General features: G+C 34.5%; 1 protein-coding gene across 1 annotated transcript; it reads left to right on the top strand.

The window, feature by feature from the left end:
- The first annotated feature begins 20749 nt into the window (after positions 1-20749).
- LOC145992308 (uncharacterized) lies at positions 20750-23971 on the top strand. Its single transcript, XM_083128691.1, has 2 exons — positions 20750-20896; positions 22172-23971. Exons 1-2 carry the CDS (start codon positions 20750-20752, stop codon positions 23969-23971), a joined length of 1947 nt encoding a protein of 648 aa, XP_082984817.1.
- The last annotated feature ends 287 nt before the right edge of the window (positions 23972-24258 follow it).

Raw genomic sequence — 24258 nt, 5'->3', positions numbered from 1 at the left:
TGTTTTTTACCCAAGCTATCATTTTTCTTAGATGAGTTATCATAATTACCGCAACTGTCTACAAAGGCTAAAAATACCGCAAATCATAAGTCAAACAGGGCCGCAATTTTTAAACGAAGTCATATAAAGGAAAATACTACTCTTGCATAGGGGTTACAACAACAAAAATATAGGCTATATAAATAGAAAAAGTTGACCATTTTCTCAATTAATATCTTTTTGGACCACATGAGTAGATGGTATCCCCGCCAGTGGCTGTTTGTGCCCTCGGGCGTTTAATATTCGCAATTCATTTGCACGTACTTATAACTAATTTGCACGTACTTAGAATTTATTTGCAAGTACTTAGAATACTTTACATTTATGTATTTGCATGTTTATAACTTTTTATGAATATATAATTATTTATTTTATGAAAAATATGTATATAGAAGGTAATTAGAGGTACTAAACGCTATTCATATGGTTTTATATTCATTACTGCAAAGTATGTAATGTAGGAATCGATAATATTAATGTTTATAATATTGAAAATAAGTTTTCTATGGTTTATGAACCGCTATGAACGGTGGTAATGGCTGTAGGTACAGGTTCAATTACGATTGGGGACGGTCCCGGTACTCGAACCATGATATGTAATATTATTAATTAGTACTATGTAATAATTGCATTATATTATGAAACACGGTGGTGCAACACGCTAGACAGAAGACGGTGAACTCCGCGCTCCGCGCTGAGGGTAGACGAGAAAGGAATTTGGGGGAAGAGCGGTCAAGGTCAAATGACGTCAGAACGTCAGAACAAAGGAAGAATCTGATTGACCAATCAGAGAACGCGTCGGTAGATTTTCAGAACCGTTTTTTTCAAGGTTAACCAGTACGCAAGAACAGGGGAAAGCTATGCAATGCCGTAGGGCAGGGGAGGGATTCAACCAGACAACAAAGGATGTCTGGAAATAAGCAGCAAGGGTCAAATCTCTGAAGCTATGCGGTTTCCGCCGCCAATTAATATTCCGCTCAGGTTTGCCTCCAAGGCACAGGACGCTTTAGCGCAGGTTTTTTTTATCTGTACTATGAAGAAGGGAGAGCTATTAGGGACGGGGCCTACAGTTTTCACCATTTGCTTTTATCACGGGGTAACGAACCTAGGACCCTTTGATTATTGATTTAGGTAGTAAATGTATGTTACTGTGTGCTATTTAACTTAATTTTGAGTTTATTTTTTACCAAACTTTGACTTTATGTCAAACATTTTCACAGCTTATCCTTATTTTTACCAAAATAACACTATTTGTACTATTCAGGCAACACTTTTATTAAATTTTGGACTCACAAAGACATTTTTTTTTCAACGTTTAACTTATTATTTTACAACTTTATATTAATTTTTTACCAAAATAACACTATTTGTACTAATCACCAACATTTTTTATTAAATTTTGGACTCACAAAGACATTTTTTCAACTTTTAACTTATTATTTTACAACTTTAAGTTAATTTTTTACCAAAATAACACTATTTGTACTATTCAAGCAACATTTTTTATTAAATTTTGGACTCACAAAGACATTTTTTTCTACGTTTAACTTATTATTTTACAACTTTATATTAATTTTTTACCAAAATAACACTATTTGTACTAATCAGGCAACATTTTTTATTAAATTTTGGACTCACAAAGACATTTTTTCAACTTTTAACTTATTATTTTACAACTTTATGTTAATTTTTACCAAAATAACACTATTTGTAGTATTCAGGCAACATTTTTTATTAAATTTTGTATTTACAAAGAGATTGTTTCAACTTTTAATTCATTATTTACAAGTTTATGCCTATTTTTTACTCAAATAACACAATTCTATCTGTTCAGGAAAGACTTTTAGTTACATTTTCGACACACAAAGTGTGTGTTCTCAACTTTTATCTGTTTATTTCACAAATTTATACCTATTTTTACCAAAATAACACTATTTGTACTGTTAAGGAAAGACTTTTAGTTATATTTTCGACACACAAAGTGTGTGTTCTCAATTTTTATTTGTTTATTTCACAAGTTTAGCCTAATATTTACTCAAATAACACAATTCAATCTGTTCAGGAAAGACTTTTAGTTACATTTTCGGCACAGAAAGTTTGTGTTCTCAACTTTTATTTGTTTATTTCTCAAGTTTAGCCTAATATTTACTCAAATAGCACGATTTGATCGTGTCTTTTATTACATTTTGGACATACACACACACACACACACAGAGAGAGAGAGAGAGAGAGAGAGAGAGAGAGATGGAGAGAGAGAGAGAGAGAGAGATTTTTTCCAAGTTTACAGGATTATTCTCCACGTTTACTCAAATAACACAATTTAGATGTGTTTTGAATTAAATTCTGTACACATGAAGTGTGTTTTGTCAAGTTTTACCCTTTTATTTTACAAGTTTAGGCTTAATATTACTCAAATAACACAATTTAATCCAGTCAGGAAGGATTTGTTATTATATTTTGGATGCACAAAGAGATGTTTTCAACTTTTTTACTGATTTTTTGCAGGGTATGTATTAATTTTTATTTATTTTGTTTTGTATTATATATACATTTACAAATTTTTAACTTAGAGTTTAGTATTTATTTAAATATTTTCAAAAACACTAAAGAAAAAGTACTTTTAGCTAAAATGTAAGCCACAGAATATATTATTATTATTATTATTATTATTATTATTATTATTAGGGTTTACTGATTTCCACTATGCTATTTTTGGTTCTGTATTTCTATATGTATTTCTTTAGGTCAGGTTACGCCTGCCACGTAGGAAAGTTTGTTTATTTTAGAGTTTGCTGAGTATTTTGTTACTTTTATACTAGGTAAAGTTTTCTAAATATACCAGGTAGGGCTCCATCCATATACTTTTGTTTTTGCTGTTTGGAGATTATGCGATCAGCATCACTCTCCATCTGCTTTTTATTTTATGTACCCAATATTATTTTGAGGCTTAGTGAATTCTAGAGCCTATTTATGCAGGAGAGAGGGCTTGAAAATTTTCATTTCAGATAACCCACAACTATTTGTCAGAGTATTTTAAAGGATATTTTATATTTATTATGTGCTACTAGAATATCAAAGCTTGCTTAATTTTTATGTCTGTAACGCTGTTATTGTATTTCTAGCTAAGGTTTACTGGATAAAGTACACGAAATGTTTATCATTTCGACTATTTACTTTTATACGAGGCCAACTTTTTAATGTAACGAAAATTATTGTGTGTCTATAAAGACTGAAATCCCTTTACCGATGGGTCCATAACTGGACGCTTATAAAAAAATATATATAACCATTTATCAATATATTCTCAATTCACAGGACAAGACGAAGTTCACAGACGACTGACTATATGGACCATAGGTCCACTTGCTAAACTTTTTTTTCTATGCTAGAAGAATAATTTAGCCTTATAGCCTTTTTCAAGGTATTTTTGAAGTATTTCTGGTTTTTTGGGTGCATCAACATTTGGGTTATTTCTATTTTCTTTATTATACGAGGCAACAATCACTATCTGAACACTGAAATTCTCTGATTGAAACTAAAACCTTAGGCTGTAACTAGGGATTTAGTATGTATATCGACAATTTATAGGACAACACGAACCTTACAAAGGATTGTAGGTGATGTAGGCCCACACGCCAGAGCTTTGTTAACCTGCAAGAAGCATTTACAGCTAATGCTACGAGGAAATGAGGTTGATTTTTTACTGTTTCACAAGAATGCTATTTTTTATACACCCAATATTTGCTTTTCAAGTAACTACATGTACCAGAAGCACTTACAGGCCAACTCTAACTAGACTTCGACTTATTCTATATCAGGTGCTAAATTTATAAAGAACTATGATTGTGTATATTTCTGAGGAAGTACGCAAAAGCAGATTACCCGATTAAAGTATCTGAAAAACATATTTTTCTATGCAAGTATATTTTTATTGACTGGATTATTTAACAGATCAAACAGGAAGACTGCAAAATTCATTAAATGTAGTTCTATAGTATAGGTGGTTTCAGAGATATAAAAAGAACAAATATAAGATTTCGCTTTTTTTTTTGCTTCTGAGGCTAATCGCGACGCTAAGGATAAATGGCCAGGAAATGTAACGGAGGAGAAACAATCCCAAAAGTTATGGGCTGCACCACAGAGATATTACAGTAGGTGTAGGTTCTACCACCAGAACAGTTCTATTATAATAATACTGGTTATGCTGTACTGTTAGCTAAAGATGCTGATATTTGAGAAACTTAAAAGCTTATTTGCAAAATTTTAGATAAATAATAATCTGTTAGACTGTAAACATATTATATATCCATTCTGCAAAAGATCCGATGACAAAATTTAAAAATTGTTATCGCCCAGACAGGGACTCGAACCCTGGACAGATAGGTTAAAAGCCTAACGCTATACCAACTAAGCTATCTGGGCACAAGGTATTCTTTTTTGAAAAGTTAGTTATGTTAAGAAATATATTGAAACACTTGAGAACACTTTTGGTCTGGTTCGACAGAGAAGGAGACAACATTTCCAAATTTTTACAGACTGGGTGTATTTTTCCACTATAGAGGCCTTCACTATATGTAATTCGAACCGCTAAAGTTCAGCTAGCTTCCAAAATTGAGGTAAAAATTGTGTTTGGCGAGATTAACAAGTTACAATTATATCCAGTTACGGACAAATAAAGCTAAAACTCTTAGATTTACTGTACTAGCCAAGTTTTAGTAACATTTTCTTCACTTTAGTACAAATACCAAAGAAATAGGTATATTTTATTTATAATTTGACAAAATGTACTAGTATTTAATTCACAAAGTTAGGTAAAAGGCAGTATTTTAAAAACTTCAAATTTACTGCCTTCAAATTTTATGTTATTTAGCCACTAACAACTGGTTTACACTGTTTGGCATCCTTTAAATAGGAAAAGAAGGAATTATTTTTTAGTATTTTTACTACTTTATATTTATTTAAGAAAACAATTCTACAGTTTAACTTAATTTTAACAAATTGTTACTAATTTATATATCAAAGTTATGTTATTTAGAGTGTATGAAGGCGTATAAAGTTAATATTTGTACTTATCAGTTCAACTAACAATTATATTTTACACACAAAAGATGATGTTTACAGTTAAATTACTTGAATCAGAGAATAATATTTTACAGTAATTGAGTCATTCAGCACTAGTCAGTACTTTTATGCATCAGAAAGTTTTCTTAATTTTCTATTACGCATGCTATTTTGGGCTACTCTTAAAATGTATTTCTAGGGCAAACTGGTTTAATTTTCTGCTTATAATGCAAAGTTGACAGTTTTCGCACAATGCATTGTACATTTGTTATATTCTCTACTTACAATCCAAATATTGTGCTTATTTAATGTATAACTAACTAACTCTCTAGCCTTCTTAAACCCGAATGTTCATGCCTGCAGCAACACATGCCTTTCATCTGTCCCTGTCCTGAGCAACATCTATATACTCCTTTCCTTCCTTACCAATTTCCTTTAGGTCCATCTCTACATTATCCCTCCATGTTTGTTTTGGTCTTCCTATTGATCTTTTACCATCAGGTTTCCCAACAAGAATCCTGTATACTCTTCTTTCCTCTCCCATTCGTACCATATGATCTACACACCTAAGTCTTCTTGATTTAATCATTCTAATAAAATCTGGACATGAATACAAATTATGTACTTCTAAATTACGTAACCTTCTCCACTCATCTGTCTCCTCATCTGTTTTAAGCCCAAATATTTTCCTAAGGATTTTATTTTCAAATACTCTCAATTTATGTTCCTTTTTCAATGTAAGGGATCAAGTTTATTTACTGTATTTAACTTTTATTTTTTGTAATTAACAAAAATTAAAAGCTTATACTGTAGTTATTAGATCTTTTTCTATCAGCTTATTTTGAAATTAATATTATTAGGTATAGTCTTTGATTTATAACTATATTGCTTTTTTATCAATTTATCTAAGAGTACACGCAGACAAACACATGTGTACACACTTTTCTGTAAATAGATATGCCTTTTTTCAATATTTTAGTATGAAGATTGCACTTTAGCTATTTAAGCAAGGGTAGGAAAGGTAGGATTTCTGAGAATTTGTTGCAGGATTTTGTTGTCCAAGTATAGATGAGAACTGAGCTGGGAGACTGTTTTGAACCTTTTCATGATAGTTTGCATGTGAACTGTATGCAAATTGAGCACTATTGACTGTGCATGCTTCTAAGTTTTTCTGTTATTTTACATCAAGTCTGTGAGACTGTAGTCAGTTTTCCCATTTCAAGTAGTTTTTATTGATTGTATTTGTATATGTTGTGGGGACTTAGTAGTTTTATGTTATGAGGCAGTTTGTTGTAGAATATTTTTACATGATTGTTTTGAGATATTGAGTGTCTGCTGTTTTACTTGTAATTATTTTCCTTCTTGTGTTGTGTATTTGACTATATTTTGTCCAAGTTCGTAGTATTTAGAATAATTGTTGTTAACTTGTAGATGTAGGGAGTAATAATCCTTTGCAAGATGCCCTATACTTTAGTCTTAACATTATTATTTAATATTTTTTTACATATAAAAATTCAAAGTACATTGTTAAAGTCAAAGTGTGTTAAAATTCAATTTTTCAAAGTTAAAGTTTTAAAAATACAATTTTCTAAAATTAAAAGTTATAATAGTATATTTTTGTTAGTAGAAGTTTTTATACTAGGGCAAATTATTTTGTTGTTAATGTAAAATTTGTTAGTTAATGTAAAAATTGTTAGTTAATGTAAAATTAAAGTAATTAAAAATCAATTTTTCAAAGTTAAAGTTTTAAAAATACAATTTTCTAAAATTAAAAGTTATAATAGTACATTTTTGATAGTAGAAGTTTTTATACTAGAGTAAATTCTTTTGTTGTTAAAGTAAAATATGTTAGTTAATGTAAAATTAAAGTAATTAAAATTCAAAAAATAAAAAATACTGAACAAATAAACAAATAAAGATCTAAGAAAAAAAAGCAAACAACCTAAGTCAAATTCAAGCAGCAAGAGGAATACACAGAAACCAACATGGCATCCAGAAAGAGAAATCAGTAGTCACACCCATAGCACAGTTTAAAAAACTACATAGCTGAAACCTTAGAGAAACTTAAAACTGCAAACACAATATATATATCTAGATTCTTCCAAGGCATAGGATAGAGTAAAAACATGGCTTGCTTATGGACAAACTCAACAACATAGGAATAAAATAGACAAGCAATCCTTTTTTCAGTAGAAAATTCCAATTACTCAAGTAAGCTACATCATACGTAGTACATAAGAAGAGCAAATTAACATCATCAGCAGTAAACCATCATGCAACTTCTACCTGCTGAAACAACTAAGTGAGTATAATTTATCAGAAAAATGCCTACATTTCAGCCTAATTTACCTCTACATTAATAATACTACCAGAATACTAAGGCTTCAAAAGTGAACACTAAGAATAATGTTAAGACTAAAGTATAGGGCATCTTGCAAAGGATTATTACTCCCTACATCTACAAGTTAACAACAATTATTCTAAATACTACGAACTTGGACAAAATATAGTCAAATACACAACACAAGAAGGAAAATAATTACAAGTAAAACAGCAGACACTCAATATCTCAAAACAATCATGTAAAAATATTCTACAACAAACTGCCTCATAACATAAAACTACTAAGTCCCCACAACATATACAAATACAATCAATAAAAACTACTTGAAATGGGAAAACTGACTACAGTCTCACAGACTTGATGTAAAATAACAGAAAAACTTAGAAGCATGCACAGTCAATAGTGCTCAATTTGCATACAGTTCACATGCAAACTATCATGAAAAGGTTCAAAACAGTCTCCCAGCTCAGTTCTCATCTATACTTGGACAACAAAATCCTGCAACAAATTCTCAGAAATCCTACCTTTCCTACCCTTGCTTAAATAGCTAAAGTGCAATCTTCATACTAAAATATTGAAAAAAGGCATATCTATTTACAGAAAAGTGTGTACACATGTGTTTGTCTGCGTGTACTCTTAGATAAATTGATAAAAAAGCAATATAGTTATAAATCAAAGACTATACCTAATAATATTAATTTCAAAATAAGCTGATAGAAAAAGATCTAATAACTACAGTATAAGCTTTTAATTTTTGTTAATTACAAAAAATAAAAGTTAAATACAGTAAATAAACTTGATCCCTTACATTGAAAAAGGAACATAAATTGAGAGTATTTGAAAATAAAATCCTTAGGAAAATATTTGGGCTTAAAACAGATGAGGAGACAGATGAGTGGAGAAGGTTACGTAATTTAGAAGTACATAATTTGTATTCATGTCCAGATTTTATTAGAATGATTAAATCAAGAAGACTTAGGTGTGTAGATCATATGGTACGAATGGGAGAGGAAAGAAGAGTATACAGGATTCTTGTTGGGAAACCTGATGGTAAAAGATCAATAGGAAGACCAAAACAAACATGGAGGGATAATGTAGAGATGGACCTAAAGGAAATTGGTAAGGAAGGAAAGGAGTATATAGATGTTGCTCAGGACAGGGACAGATGAAAGGCATGTGTTGCTGCAGGCATGAACATTCGGGTTTAAGAAGGCTAGAGAGTTAGTTAGTTATACATTAAATAAGCACAATATTTGGATTGTAAGTAGAGAATATAACAAATGTACAATGCATTGTGCGAAAACTGTCAACTTTGCATTATAAGCAGAAAATTAAACCAGTTTGCCCTAGAAATACATTTTAAGAGTAGCCCAAAATAGCATGCGTAATAGAAAATTAAGAAAACTTTCTGATGCATAAAAGTACTGACTAGTGCTGAATGACTCAATTACTGTAAAATATTATTCTCTGATTCAAGTAATTTAACTGTAAACATCATCTTTTGTGTGTAAAATATAATTGTTAGTTGAACTGATAAGTACAAATATTAACTTTATACGCCTTCATACACTCTAAATAACATAACTTTGATATATAAATTAGTAACAATTTGTTAAAATTAAGTTAAACTGTAGAATTGTTTTCTTAAATAAATATAAAGTAGTAAAAATACTAAAAAATAATTCCTTCTTTTCCTATTTAAAGGATGCCAAACAGTGTAAACCAGTTGTTAGTGGCTAAATAACATAAAATTTGAAGGCAGTAAATTTGAAGTTTTTAAAATACTGCCTTTTACCTAACTTTGTGAATTAAATACTAGTACATTTTGTCAAATTATAAATAAAATATACCTATTTCTTTGGTATTTGTACTAAAGTGAAGAAAATGTTACTAAAACTTGGCTAGTACAGTAAATCTAAGAGTTTTAGCTTTATTTGTCCGTAACTGGATATAATTGTAACTTGTTAATCTCGCCAAACACAATTTTTACCTCAATTTTGGAAGCTAGCTGAACTTTAGCGGTTCGAATTACATATAGTGAAGGCCTCTATAGTGGAAAAATACACCCAGTCTGTAAAAATTTGGAAATGTTGTCTCCTTCTCTGTCGAACCAGACCAAAAGTGTTCTCAAGTGTTTCAATATATTTCTTAACATAACTAACTTTTCAAAAAAGAATACCTTGTGCCCAGATAGCTTAGTTGGTATAGCGTTAGGCTTTTAACCTATCTGTCCAGGGTTCGAGTCCCTGTCTGGGCGATAACAATTTTTAAATTTTGTCATCGGATCTTTTGCAGAATGGATATAAAATATGTTTACAGTCTAACAGATTATTATTTATCTAAAATTTTGCAAATAAGCTTTTAAGTTTCTCAAATATCAGCATCTTTAGCTAACAGTACAGCATAACCAGTATTATTATAATAGAACTGTTCTGGTGGTAGAACCTACACCTACTGTAATATCTCTGTGGTGCAGCCCATAACTTTTGGGATTGTTTCTCCTCCGTTACATTTCCTGGCCATTTATCCTTAGCGTCGCGATTAGCCTCAGAAGCAAAAAAAAAAGCGAAATCTTATATTTGTTCTTTTTATATCTCTGAAACCACCTATACTATAGAACTACATTTAATGAATTTTGCAGTCTTCCTGTTTGATCTGTTAAATAATCCAGTCAATAAAAATATACTTGCATAGAAAAATATGTTTTTCAGATACTTTAATCGGGTAATCTGCTTTTGCGTACTTCCTCAGAAATATACACAATCATAGTTCTTTATAAATTTAGCACCTGATATAGAATAAGTCGAAGTCTAGTTAGAGTTGGCCTGTAAGTGCTTCTGGTACATGTAGTTACTTGAAAAGCAAATATTGGGTGTATAAAAAATAGCATTCTTGTGAAACAGTAAAAAAAAACCTCATTTCCTCGTAGCATTAGCTGTAAATGCTTCTTGCAGGTTAACAAAGCTCTGGCGTGTGGGCCTACATCACCTACAATCCTTTGTAAGGTTCGTGTTGTCCTATAAATTGTCGATATACATACTAAATCCCTAGTTACAGCCTAAGGTTTTAGTTTCAATCAGAGAATTTCAGTGTTCAGATAGTGATTGTTGCCTCGTATAATAAAGAAAATAGAAATAACCCAAATGTTGATGCACCCAAAAAACCAGAAATACTTCAAAAATACCTTGAAAAAGGCTATAAGGCTAAATTATTCTTCTAGCATAGAAAAAAAAGTTTAGCAAGTGGACCTATGGTCCATATAGTCAGTCGTCTGTGAACTTCGTCTTGTCCTGTGAATTGAGAATATATTGATAAATGGTTATATATATTTTTTTAAAAAAAGAAACAATGTTGGTAAGCGTCCAGTTATGGACCCATCGGTAAAGGGATTTCAGTCTTTATAGACACACAATAATTTTCGTTACATTAAAAAGTTGGCCTCGTATAAAAGTAAATAGTCGAAATGATAAACATTTCGTGTACTTTATCCAGTAAACCTTAGCTAGAAATACAATAACAGCGTTACAGACATAAAAATTAAGCAAGCTTTGATATTCTAGTAGCACATAATAAATATAAAATATCCTTTAAAATACTCTGACAAATAGTTGTGGGTTATCTGAAATGAAAATTTTCAAGCCCTCTCTCCTGCATAAATAGGCTCTAGAATTCACTAAGCCTCAAAATAATATTGGGTACATAAAATAAAAAGCAGATGGAGAGTGATGCTGATCGCATAATCTCCAAACAGCAAAAACAAAAGTATATGGATGGAGCCCTACCTGGTATATTTAGAAAACTTTACCTAGTATAAAAGTAACAAAATACTCAGCAAACTCTAAAATAAACAAACTTTCCTACGTGGCAGGCGTAACCTGACCTAAAGAAATACATATAGAAATACAGAACCAAAAATAGCATAGTGGAAATCAGTAAACCCTAATAATAATAATAATAATAATAATAATAATAATAATAATAATATATTCTGTGGCTTACATTTTAGCTAAAAGTACTTTTTCTTTAGTGTTTTTGAAAATATTTAAATAAATACTAAACTCTAAGTTAAAAATTTGTAAATGTATATATAATACAAAACAAAATAAATAAAAATTAATACATACCCTGCAAAAAATCAGTAAAAAAGTTGAAAACATCTCTTTGTGCATCCAAAATATAATAACAAATCCTTCCTGACTGGATTAAATTGTGTTATTTGAGTAATATTAAGCCTAAACTTGTAAAATAAAAGGGTAAAACTTGACAAAACACACTTCATGTGTACAGAATTTAATTCAAAACACATCTAAATTGTGTTATTTGAGTAAACGTGGAGAATAATCCTGTAAACTTGGAAAAAATCTCTCTCTCTCTCTCTCTCTCCATCTCTCTCTCTCTCTCTCTCTCTCTCTCTCTCTCTGTGTGTGTGTGTGTGTATGTCCAAAATGTAATAAAAGACACGATCAAATCGTGCTATTTGAGTAAATATTAGGCTAAACTTGAGAAATAAACAAATAAAAGTTGAGAACACAAACTTTCTGTGCCGAAAATGTAACTAAAAGTCTTTCCTGAACAGATTGAATTGTGTTATTTGAGTAAATATTAGGCTAAACTTGTGAAATAAACAAATAAAAATTGAGAACACACACTTTGTGTGTCGAAAATATAACTAAAAGTCTTTCCTTAACAGTACAAATAGTGTTATTTTGGTAAAAATAGGTATAAATTTGTGAAATAAACAGATAAAAGTTGAGAACACACACTTTGTGTGTCGAAAATGTAACTAAAAGTCTTTCCTGAACAGATAGAATTGTGTTATTTGAGTAAAAAATAGGCATAAACTTGTAAATAATGAATTAAAAGTTGAAACAATCTCTTTGTAAATACAAAATTTAATAAAAAATGTTGCCTGAATACTACAAATAGTGTTATTTTGGTAAAAATTAATATAAAGTTGTAAAATAATAAGTTAAAAGTTGAAAAAATGTCTTTGTGAGTCCAAAATTTAATAAAAAATGTTGCCTGATTAGTACAAATAGTGTTATTTTGGTAAAAAATTAATATAAAGTTGTAAAATAATAAGTTAAACGTAGAAAAAAATGTCTTTGTGAGTCCAAAATTTAATAAAAAATGTTGCTTGAATAGTACAAATAGTGTTATTTTGGTAAAAAATTAACTTAAAGTTGTAAAATAATAAGTTAAAAGTTGAAAAAATGTCTTTGTGAGTCCAAAATTTAATAAAAAATGTTGGTGATTAGTACAAATAGTGTTATTTTGGTAAAAAATTAATATAAAGTTGTAAAATAATAAGTTAAACGTTGAAAAAAAAATGTCTTTGTGAGTCCAAAATTTAATAAAAGTGTTGCCTGAATAGTACAAATAGTGTTATTTTGGTAAAAATAAGGATAAGCTGTGAAAATGTTTGACATAAAGTCAAAGTTTGGTAAAAAATAAACTCAAAATTAAGTTAAATAGCACACAGTAACATACATTTACTACCTAAATCAATAATCAAAGGGTCCTAGGTTCGTTACCCCGTGATAAAAGCAAATGGTGAAAACTGTAGGCCCCGTCCCTAATAGCTCTCCCTTCTTCATAGTACAGATAAAAAAAACCTGCGCTAAAGCGTCCTGTGCCTTGGAGGCAAACCTGAGCGGAATATTAATTGGCGGCGGAAACCGCATAGCTTCAGAGATTTGACCCTTGCTGCTTATTTCCAGACATCCTTTGTTGTCTGGTTGAATCCCTCCCCTGCCCTACGGCATTGCATAGCTTTCCCCTGTTCTTGCGTACTGGTTAACCTTGAAAAAAACGGTTCTGAAAATCTACCGACGCGTTCTCTGATTGGTCAATCAGATTCTTCCTTTGTTCTGACGTTCTGACGTCATTTGACCTTGACCGCTCTTCCCCCAAATTCCTTTCTCGTCTACCCTCAGCGCGGAGCGCGGAGTTCACCGTCTTCTGTCTAGCGTGTTGCACCACCGTGTTTCATAATATAATGCAATTATTACATAGTACTAATTAATAATATTACATATCATGGTTCGAGTACCGGGACCGTCCCCAATCGTAATTGAACCTGTACCTACAGCCATTACCACCGTTCATAGCGGTTCATAAACCATAGAAAACTTATTTTCAATATTATAAACATTAATATTATCGATTCCTACATTACATACTTTGCAGTAATGAATATAAAACCATATGAATAGCGTTTAGTACCTCTAATTACCTTCTATATACATATTTTTCATAAAATAAATAATTATATATTCATAAAAAGTTATAAACATGCAAATACATAAATGTAAAGTATTCTAAGTACTTGCAAATAAATTCTAAGTACGTGCAAATTAGTTATAAGTACGTGCAAATGAATTGCGAATATTAAACGCCCGAGGGCACAAACAGCCACTGGCGGGGATACCATCTACTCACATGGTATTAAATGGCCATATTTTGCTTTAGACCTAATATTAATTAAAATATGCAAGTTTGATTAAATTAGCGCATATATTGCGTATCAGTGAAAGTTTTATAAATATAGATCAAATACATTCACAGAGTCGGTTTTATGCAAGGATAATGTTGGAAAATTTTCCGCTTGAAATCATTCACACTCAGAATCGAAACCTGGGTTTACTACGTGGCAGTCCGATGTCATATTTTCTCTGCTATTGTCATATATCAGTATTTACTCAGTTCCATATTTTTTAACATTCACATTCAGAACATAAACATCCATGTCTTACTCGGGATTCGAACCCGGAACCCCTGCTGTCGTAGCGCGCTGTCATAACTACCTCGCCCCGGAGGTCAAATAGACTACTGGGACTCCTTATTCGTTGAAGAGAAGCTTTCACAATTACGTATGTTACAAGCCACATATTGTTGCTGCAGGACTCTATATTATCGTCTGGAATTTTGACACGAAATGGTAAGATCAGCTTTTGACAATGAAGATGCCAATCGACCCGAACAGCAAAACCTAGGACATGTCTGAGAAAAGAAATGACAAGGGTTTTACGACCTGTCAATCACTAACTGCCCGTGTACCGGAGGAGGCGTGTTCTTGAGGGCCTCGCGAAGCGGGCCTGGACAAAACATCTGGTGGTGTAAACGCTGTGCGCGCTCTATCGGCAGAAGGAAGGCGAATTCGGAAAAGGCCTTTCCATGATATACAGTCTTAAGAGGGCGGTGGAGTTTGGCGAAGGTCGCCGTGGAAAGCGCTTAAATTTAACATGGGCTTTTTTGCATTTTGTTGAATATAACGTTTTAGGACAAAAATTTGCCGGAAAACACGCAGTGGATGTGAACTTACTTTATGAAACTTTAAGTACATGACACATTTATGCAATTTCAGTTCGATAAATGTGCACAAATACCATTATTTTTTTTCAATTTCCCATAAGGAAATACGTAAATAAGCACAGAATGGTTATAGGATTTGTGGGTAGCACCAACGAAAATGGCCATTATGATGCATACTAACGTAATGCTCAATCCTTTTATGACTAAGCCAGGGAGGGCTTTTTTTTCAAAAGTCACTTGCACAGCCCAAAATGATTGTTTAAAAATGTCATGTATTATCGACGGCGAAAGATACGGCCGCTTCAGCCGAATTTCATTCATCATAGTTCGCCACTTGGCCACTAGATGTCTCTGTTCGAAAATTGCCCCAGGCTGAAGGGAGGGCTGTTTCGCACGGGTGTTTGAATCCTCTGCACAGCTGGGTTCCGTCCCCTCGTCAGAAGGTCCCGTAGCTGTCACAGCTTGATTTATTGCCTCTTTCCCAGGCAAGAAACCAAGAAAGCAGGAAGGCCATGAGTTTGTGTATGTTTGAGTGTAGAGAAGCAGAGCATATTTACCGTGAATTGGAACCAGTGACACAGTAACTTTATCTCGATTCCTACCGCGAAGAACGTATTCAGGGGGGTCCAGGAGTCCCAACCTCCCCGCGAAAGACTTACCAAGTACAAAAATTAAATAATGAGATCATAAAATAACTTCAATTAAGTAATGAAAATAAGGTTGTTGTTTAGTCGCAATTTGTTTATTTCCGCAAAAATATTGGAAAGCAATACGACTTTGAATGACAGTACCAAAGAAGATTTATGCAAGAATTATTAATACTTATAATAACATGCAAAATATTACCAGGAATTTTACTTTCGTCAACTGGATCTAACATCATTTTTTCATACTCAATAAATATTATATTCTTTATCTATTTGACATTAATTTCCTTGCCAGGGCAGTTTCTATTTATTTACAAATTTTGCCGACCTTAACTACACGTAAGCTAGATAATGAATACGTGATGTTATACTGTATCACTGTTGTTATATCGCCTTCTTATCTATTAATGTAATAAAAATAGATTAATTATTTTAATATAATTATACTTATTTTAATTTAACATTATTAATATTATTATTTTGAGACATTACGTTAGGACGCCCCTCCGAAATATATATCTCGATACGTGCCTGGTGTTCGATTTGAATGAAATGTAGAAAAGGCGGGGAGGGTGGTAGCGCTTCCTCTTTTTACATTTCGATAGTTTTACCTCACATGTAGTACTTTGTGAGTCAACGATGCAGGTAGGAAATACGTGTACACACACACACACACATAATTGATGATTCGCAAAGGAACTTCGTTAAATTCCCATGCTTGTTCCGCTCACAAATCACATCCTCTCCAAATTACAATAGCCTACTATCGTTGTTGCTTACATATGTGTGTGTGTGTGTGGTTCCTAGAACTTCACTATTTCCAAACATAAACTTGATGTGACTCTTACAAAACATTTGTTTTTGGAGTGGAAGGATCATGAAAAGGTCTACTGTTTCTTTGCAAATCTTCAATTAATCTAAAATTTAGTATAAAAACATAATTTTGGCTGACTTGCTAACTTGAGATTTAAAGACAAATTATTAATTTGAATTCTTCATTAACAATAACAAAAGTGACATAAAATGTAGAAGGACAAGACTCCTGGCTTGATTGAGAATTACATTAGAGATGTACAGGTTAGGAAAGGGGAGGGAGAATTCCGTCTTCTTCCTCTTCAGCGCGAACCCTGCCTCCTACATTCTACATGTCCATTCAAAATGTCTTCTTAGTTTCAGATATTTTTGCCTCCCCTATAGCGTAATGGTAAAGATGACCCTCGTAATGTCAAAAGGTCCCGAGTTTGGTACCTGGTGGACGCCCAATAGTTCAATCCCACTATAAATGTAGGTCCAGTCCCGATTAGCCTATCTATACATAAAGAAGACTTACAGAAACTCAAACTCAAGATACTCAAACGACCGGCATAGGGTTGACGGCGCTTGGTACAGTGAGAGAGCTCCCCTTTGCCAAATTAAAATTAGGAAACAAAAACTCATCTTCAGAGGTTCCCTCACTTTTTCGCCCTTAGATGGCAGCTGCTGATAAGGGATGAGCATCCCCCCCCAAAAAAATAAAATTCTGCCTACGGGCCTGCTGTCCTGCATCGTGACCGTCCGGTCCAAGGCGTCATGCTTTGGGCTCTCCAGCTACGGGACGCGCGCAGGTTCGAGTCTCCTGGAAGAAGCGTAACAACTTTTCTCCTGATATTTCGGCCAGTCAAACTCGCGGCCCGCGAGCCGCATGTAGGCCCCAGCATCTGTTAATGCGGCCCGCCTTGGCCCCACTTAACACTTCATGCTTGAAATTATCTATATATTTGTAGTTATCGCGTTTTCTCTTTTCTCGTGATACAAGACCAGACTCATCCAAACTTGAACACATTGACCAATTTTCCCTACACAGGTATACACTCCATTATAGAGTAGGTGTTGTGTCAACTAAGCAAGCTGATGGACATGTTACTTCTGAAGTACGAAAATATCTTGCCAGCTGGGGGAGGGCAGCGTGCATACTTTCTGTCGCCTATGAGTCTGTTTCTTGATTTTCAAGGATTTACCTGGAAGAAAAGTCAGTTTCTGTAAAAGTTTCAGGGAACCATATGGCTGCCCAAACTTCGTGGGAGTAAGAAAAGGACTATAGACGAGGAATGTAGATTTTTCAAGTGAAATGCTTACTTTTGTTGTGAAGTGAATAGTGAAAAGCGTAGAAAATTTGTACCCTGATAAAGTTTATTCATTCAGAAGTATTTCTATATCACGAAATAAATTTGCCAACCTCTGTGGAGGAATGGTTAGCACAGCCCGTTGCGACACCAGAGGTTGCGGGTTCGAATCCTGGCCTGAGCATGGGTGTTCTTTGTATGTGTCTCTTCATCAATTTCATCATACAATTACTCATCCTCATCGTCGCCATTAGCCAAACGTGGCAGAAAAGCAACGCTAATAAAAAAAATATTAAAAAATCAGAAATACAGTTGAGGAGAGGATTGATAACTTAGTCAACGAACAATTGAAAGCAGAAATTGTTCGTGTTGTTGCCTTTTCGCTCACAATATGTGAAATTACAAACGTCTGCGAGCTAGCTGGGTTAGCTCCCTTCATTCGTGGATGCGATTCTCATCTCGATATGACAGTAAAACTACTTGAATGATTCCTCCCCGTGACACAAGGGCTGATATTTTGAAGGAAGTGGAGGTCATTTTGCAAAGTTACAGTCTTCCGTTATATTAAAACTTTTTTAATAAAGTTATAATTTGTCCTTCTCAACTTCTCAGGAATACCATGAATGGCAGGAATATTTGTCCACAGTAAAAATACTACGTGATGAATTTGGAAACAGGTTTCAAGACTTCAGAGGGTGCGAAGGGCAATATTCTTGTTCTGCTCTGCTCCCTTTTCTTTTGATGATGCGTGTGGAAGTCCTGCCTTCGAATGGAACTTATTGAATTGCAGTGCAACTCGTATTGAAAAATAAATGTCGCGAGGTGGGCTATCCTTGATTTTTCTCATATCTCCCATAGGAGTATCCTCGAATAAGCTATTTTGCTGAAGAAATTTTATTAATTTTGGTTTTACTTGCCTTGGTGAAAAGTTGTTTTCCATAATGGAAGATTAATGAAACAGCCGAGCCGAATGATCAAGAATGACTGACAAAATATTTGTTGTTTGCATTAAGAGTTTCATGCTCACAAAAAACTTATTGCAGACTTTTGAGAAGCTTGTTAAAAAAAACTGTCAAATCTGTGCGAAACGAAACTATAATTGCACACAAACAGTTTCTTGCAAAAAGTTTTTCACAATTGTAACCAATTTATACTCGAAAGTAACATGTAAAATACTATAACCATGAAAAAATATGGGGGGAGGTCTATATATAATTTACATATCGATGCTGCAATAACAATCACTGGAATCTGGCACCGTTGGGTCGAACCACTTAGTTCTGGACTTCAAGGTGTTGGGGTTCTAGATGTGTGACCCGGATAGTTTTGACATTATCGTTATGCGGCCCTACTCACGAATTGAGTTTGACATGGCTGGTCTTTAGGACCTGTTGAGGAGATTGGGGTAACCTTCAACAACGGCTGGGGGGTTCGTCGTGCTGACCACACTTCACCCTGTAACTTGTTGGTGTATTAGTGAGGCCGGCCCTTGTGAGTGAGTGAGTGAGTAGGCCCTTGCCTTCACGGGCTGTTGCGCCACGGGTTTACTTACATATATTGGCGTAAGGTGTGGGCTCACAGCGGCTCGACCTCTCCTCAAAATTCTGTCAATTTATTTTGACCAATTCACTGGGGATTTTTTAAGAGTGCTTTGTAACACGTATAGTGCTCATCTCGAAGATCATACTATTGTTAGTTGGACTGAAATTTCAGTTTGAAACCAATCAATCGAATCCAGGCCTGGGCATGGGGGGGGGGGTGTTCTTTCATCAATTTCATATCATCACTCATTCCCTCCCATCTTCGCGAATAGTAAGAAGTGGCAGAAAGGCGAAGTAAAATAGACCAAACAGATCAACCTTGGCCCAGTATATCTGCTGTGAACTCAACGATGAGAACTGCACGAAGGGACTTGGAAGATTATAAGAAAGGAAACTGTGGCCGAGCGCGCTCAGCAGTTGCCCGATGGTCTGACCATGGAAGGTGCCACGTTCCAGCCGTGGCATCAGCCTGGACATGAGTGTTAGAGTGTAAGAGAGAGAGAGAGAGAGAGAGAGAGAGTGAGTGAGTGAGTGAGTGAGTGAGTGCGTGCGTGCGTGCGTGCGTGCGTGTCTTCATTCATCTTCCTCGTCGCTAATTGTCAAATGTGACAGAAGCAGAAAATAAAATACAAATACAGACGTGTCAAACGTGTAATTTTCAACTACGAAAATGTATAATTAGAAACATATGCAGAGGATAAACACTGTATGAAATTAACAATATATTATTCACGCAACATGGTATATTTCCTCTGCTTTACATACATATAAAATTTAATACACTAAAGCATGCACGAAATATCCATTTCTCATTGAAGCACAGGAACTTAGTGCTAGCTGTCAACGACAGAGCTATTGCTTGTTATTTATTCAGTTTATTTTCTCTTTAGGAAAAAAGTTCCCATACCTTCATAAGCATGGGAGTCCGGAAGGGAGGGCAAGAGGGGCCATGTCCCCCCTACGGGAGAATGAATGTCCACATAATAATTATATATATATATTTCACAGATAATTTAATTTCCATCACAGTAATTTATGTTACTCATTATAATTGTGTTTAAGGAGCGTGATAATTTCAGACTGAAATAATGTTTTTTGAGCGGGCATCATTATCATTGGGAAAATCTGCCTTCTTTGCCCCACCCCCGCCCTGGAAAAGATCCTGCGGACGTCCATGTTCATAAGATAGTTTACTGTGGTGTAAAAAGGATTTTAAAATCGTCGCTATTAGCCAAAAGTGACGGGAAAGCGACGCTAAATAACAAAAATCAACTCAAATCAGTAAAGAAGATTTATGTCGAGTTAACAGCTATTGAAATATACTGTAAAATATATTCACTCATGATAGTTCATTTGTAAATATGTATCTACATTTCTTTCCTTAGCACGAACTATTATAAGTGTTATTCTCACTACGAAAACAGTGTTAGTGATGCCTCTGCAATGATTGCTCCATCTACACTGCAGAATATGCCTAGAGCATTGCAGCATTCAAAACAGAATGGTAAAGTTTTGTTCTACTGTTTCACAAAAATGGATCGGAAATTTATAATCATATAGCCTATCATATATATAATGAGCTGCCGCAGGCTGAACTTTGCCAGTTAATAAAGAATTTATAATAATAATATATCGAGGTCCAATCTGGCCTCAGTTCCTCGAATGTAACATATCTTGTCTGGTTCATTAGCTTCAGACGAAATGAAATTTGCTGCTGAGGAAGAAGCTCGGCTCGCTGTAGAACGTGGCGATGTCGATGAGAACGGGACACCGCTAATAACTGTGATTGCAGATGGAAGCTGGGGGAAGCGGTCTTACAGAAGCAACTACAGCTCTTTGTCAGGAGTGGTAAGTAATTATCTGAGTAAATGTTCCTAGTGTGCATGTCTTGATTTACTCACGTTCTGAAACTCATTGGCTCATTGTTGCTACAGCACAAAGCCTCTCTCTGATCGGTAGCCGAGCGCACCGATTGATTGATTGATTTGCTTTACTTTACTTCGCTTTTGTGTCACTTTTGGCTAATTTGCGAAGATGGAGGTGAGTGATGACATAATAAAATTGATGAATGGACATTCACAAACATCCATGGCCAAGTCTATAAATCCCGGGACCCTTGCCGTCGTAGCGCGATGTGCTAACCACTCCGCCACAGGGGCCGGCCTGAGCGCTCCGAGCAGCACACTCACGATCACGCCACATAAGGGTCTGGATTAGATTCCTAGCAATTAACATATTTAATCTAATCACCATTTCTTCTCATCGCCGCGAATAACACAATGAAGTACCAACGTCAGCTTTAAATAACCAACGTAGAAGTTCTAATACAACGTTATCTTCCTGGAAGGGAATTCGATTTTTGTTGTTTAGCGTCAATTTTCTTCTACGGTATCTGTGGAAAAATTTTTGAACCTACTTCTGCAAGACGTGTGTCTGTCACGCTGGCTATCTGGCCTTGATTCCCTGGGTGACTGATTTCACAGAGAAATGATACCTCATTTGTGTTTGTATTTTTATGTCCGTTATCTTACGTCGCTTTTCCATCTTTTGGATAATCGCGACAACGTACAAACCGCTTGGTTTACAAAAGGTAACATGCATTGCTGGAATTCTTTTTTATTATTATTATAATTTACTACGGAATGTTACATTACATCTTGAAGTTAATTTTATGTTTTCGTACAACCAATTGTAAAATAACTGAGAATAAATTTCCTTCAGTTTACAACTAGATTTTAATCTTTATTACAAGAACTCTCCTCAGATTTTTTCTTTGCATGAGTTTCGAAAGAAATGTGCTGTCAAACAGAATTCTGGAATAGTATAATTATGTAGAACATACATTTTCCAATCCAAATTCGTATTCCAATAGCCACTTTTTATTAAAAATGGATACTGAGCAAATCAATATCAAGACAGATTTTCCAATTTCAGATTGATACTTTAATTCAGCTAAAGTGTTTCCGAATGCAAACCACACAGTGAAGACACAAAATGTTCAAAATATAAACGTAACTTCAAGTGCACCTGCCTGCCAAGGCTGGTAACTAATTTTATAGTCATGTTAATATTTCTTGCCAAATAGGTTTTCTTACGACTGTGATTTTTTCTTGTTTATTTCAGGGCGCTATCGTATGGTACCAAACAGGAAAGGTTCTCTACATTGGAGTGAAGAATAAATATTGTTATACTTGTAGTAGAGCGTACTCCAAAGGAGACCAACCGGAAGACCACCTGTGCTTCAAAAACTGGAGCGAGAGCAGCAGCTCAAGTGCCATGGAAGCGGCTATAATTGTCGAAGGCTTCTGCAAAAGTGAAGCTAATTATGGTTTGATATATAACAAACTTATAGCAGACGGTGACAGCAGCGTCTATAAAAAGATTCTTGAGGCACGACCGTACAAAAATGTGACAGTGGAGAAAGTGGAGTGCAGGAATCACCTATTACGAAACTTCTGCAATAAACTCCGTGATATCACTATCAAAAGTGACAAACAGAGAAACACGACAGTGATGAGGAAGAAGTTGGGCGAGAACATACTGCGATTTAGAACAGCAGTTGTCAAGGCTGTTCAGTATCGAAGAAGTGAAAATGTATCAACAGCTAACAAAACAGAAAATGTTAGAAAAGACATTTTGAACATAACCAATCATGTATTTGGAAATCACAACAGCTGCGCAGAATATTTCTGCAAGAGAAAAGATTTGCATGAAAAGTGCTTTATCAAGGAACTGGAAGAATGTGGTTTGCTCGAGAAAATAAACAGTGTAGTGAGGCAACTTAGTTTGCACAGTAGAAGTCTCATGCAAGACGTGGACAGTAATCGTGTGGAACATTATAATTCTGCTGTGGCAAAGTTCGTTGGAGGAAAGAGGATTAATTATTCTGCTGGTCGTTCATATGGAGGAAGATGTGCGGGTGCAGTTGTTCGTCATAACACTGGTTTGGCATTTTACAAACTGCACAAGAAGATGTACAATTGCAGTCCTAGTGAAATAGCCAAGAAAACTGAATGGAGCAGAAAAAGGAAGGCAGAACAAAAGTCGCATTCAACGAGCAAGAAATGTCGCAGATCAATTTTCCCGCGACCGAATGGCAAACAGGACGAGAATTACGGACCTCATGCACAGAGACCCGACATGCCAGAAGTAGATTTTGAGAGAGAGAGCAAGGAATTTCTCGCCAGCATCCGGAAGTCGGAATCAGAACGTGCCAAAATAGAGCGAATGACTGTAGCTCAATCCAGGAGTGGTCAATGGATGGAGCAACGCCGGAAACTTCTGACTGCCTCGTATTTTGGACGAGTCTGCAAGATGTTGCCCACCACTAGCTGCCAGTCAATTGTCAGAGAAATTCTGTATTCAATATTTGATTGTGTTTCAATGGCATATGGACGTGAAAACGAAGAAAGAGCGAAAAGAGACGTGGAGAAAGAACTCAAAGAAGCAGTGGTGGATTGTGGACTCTTCATTGATGCCGAAATACCATTCCTTGGAGCATCCCCTGATGGCCTAATTGGAGACAAGGGTATAGTGGAAGTGAAGTGTCCTTCGTCTGCATCTACGCTAACACCTGATGAAGCAATCCGCTCCAAGAAATCTACTGCGTGGAATTTGTCAAAACAAGGCACAATTGAAGGAATAAAGACAACTCATAACCACTATTACCAGGTCCAGGGACAATTGCACGTAACAAAGAGAGAATATTGCATATATACAATGTGGACTCCGCTCGGCGTAAAAGTAGCAAGAATTGACCGAGACGATAAGTTCTGGGAAGAGAAAATGCTTCCAAAACTCGAGCAATTCTACACGAATTGCCTTTTACCAGAGCTGGTGGATCCACGCCAGAGTAGATCAATGTCAATCCGAGATCCCTCTTATATACTGGAAGCAAGGATGAAAAAAGGCTTAGCCTCATAAAATGTTAAATTTGAGAAGGGGTTTGTTTACAAGTATTTGTGATGCATTTTATTTAACTATTTTCTTTTTATATTATTGCATAAAATATAGTGTTTATTTGGTTTAACTATCTACAGTTTCAATTATTGTACGAAATATAGTGCTAGAAAATGTGATTTTTAATAACATTAATATGTGAATCTTTTTTTAATAATGTATATGTTCTATTGACTGTGGATTTGTACTCTTTGATCTGTTGCAATGTTTTGAAAGTTCATGTAATTTTCCCATATATACGTCGTACTATT

The sequence above is a fragment of the Lepisma saccharinum genome, chromosome 9 (genome assembly GCF_977018435.1).
Source record: "Lepisma saccharinum chromosome 9, izLepSacc3.1, whole genome shotgun sequence".
In the NCBI taxonomy this organism is placed as follows: Eukaryota; Metazoa; Arthropoda; class Insecta; order Zygentoma; family Lepismatidae; genus Lepisma; species Lepisma saccharinum.
The sequence above is the reverse complement of the archived record's forward strand: the minus strand, read 5'-3'. Positions and strand labels throughout refer to the sequence as shown.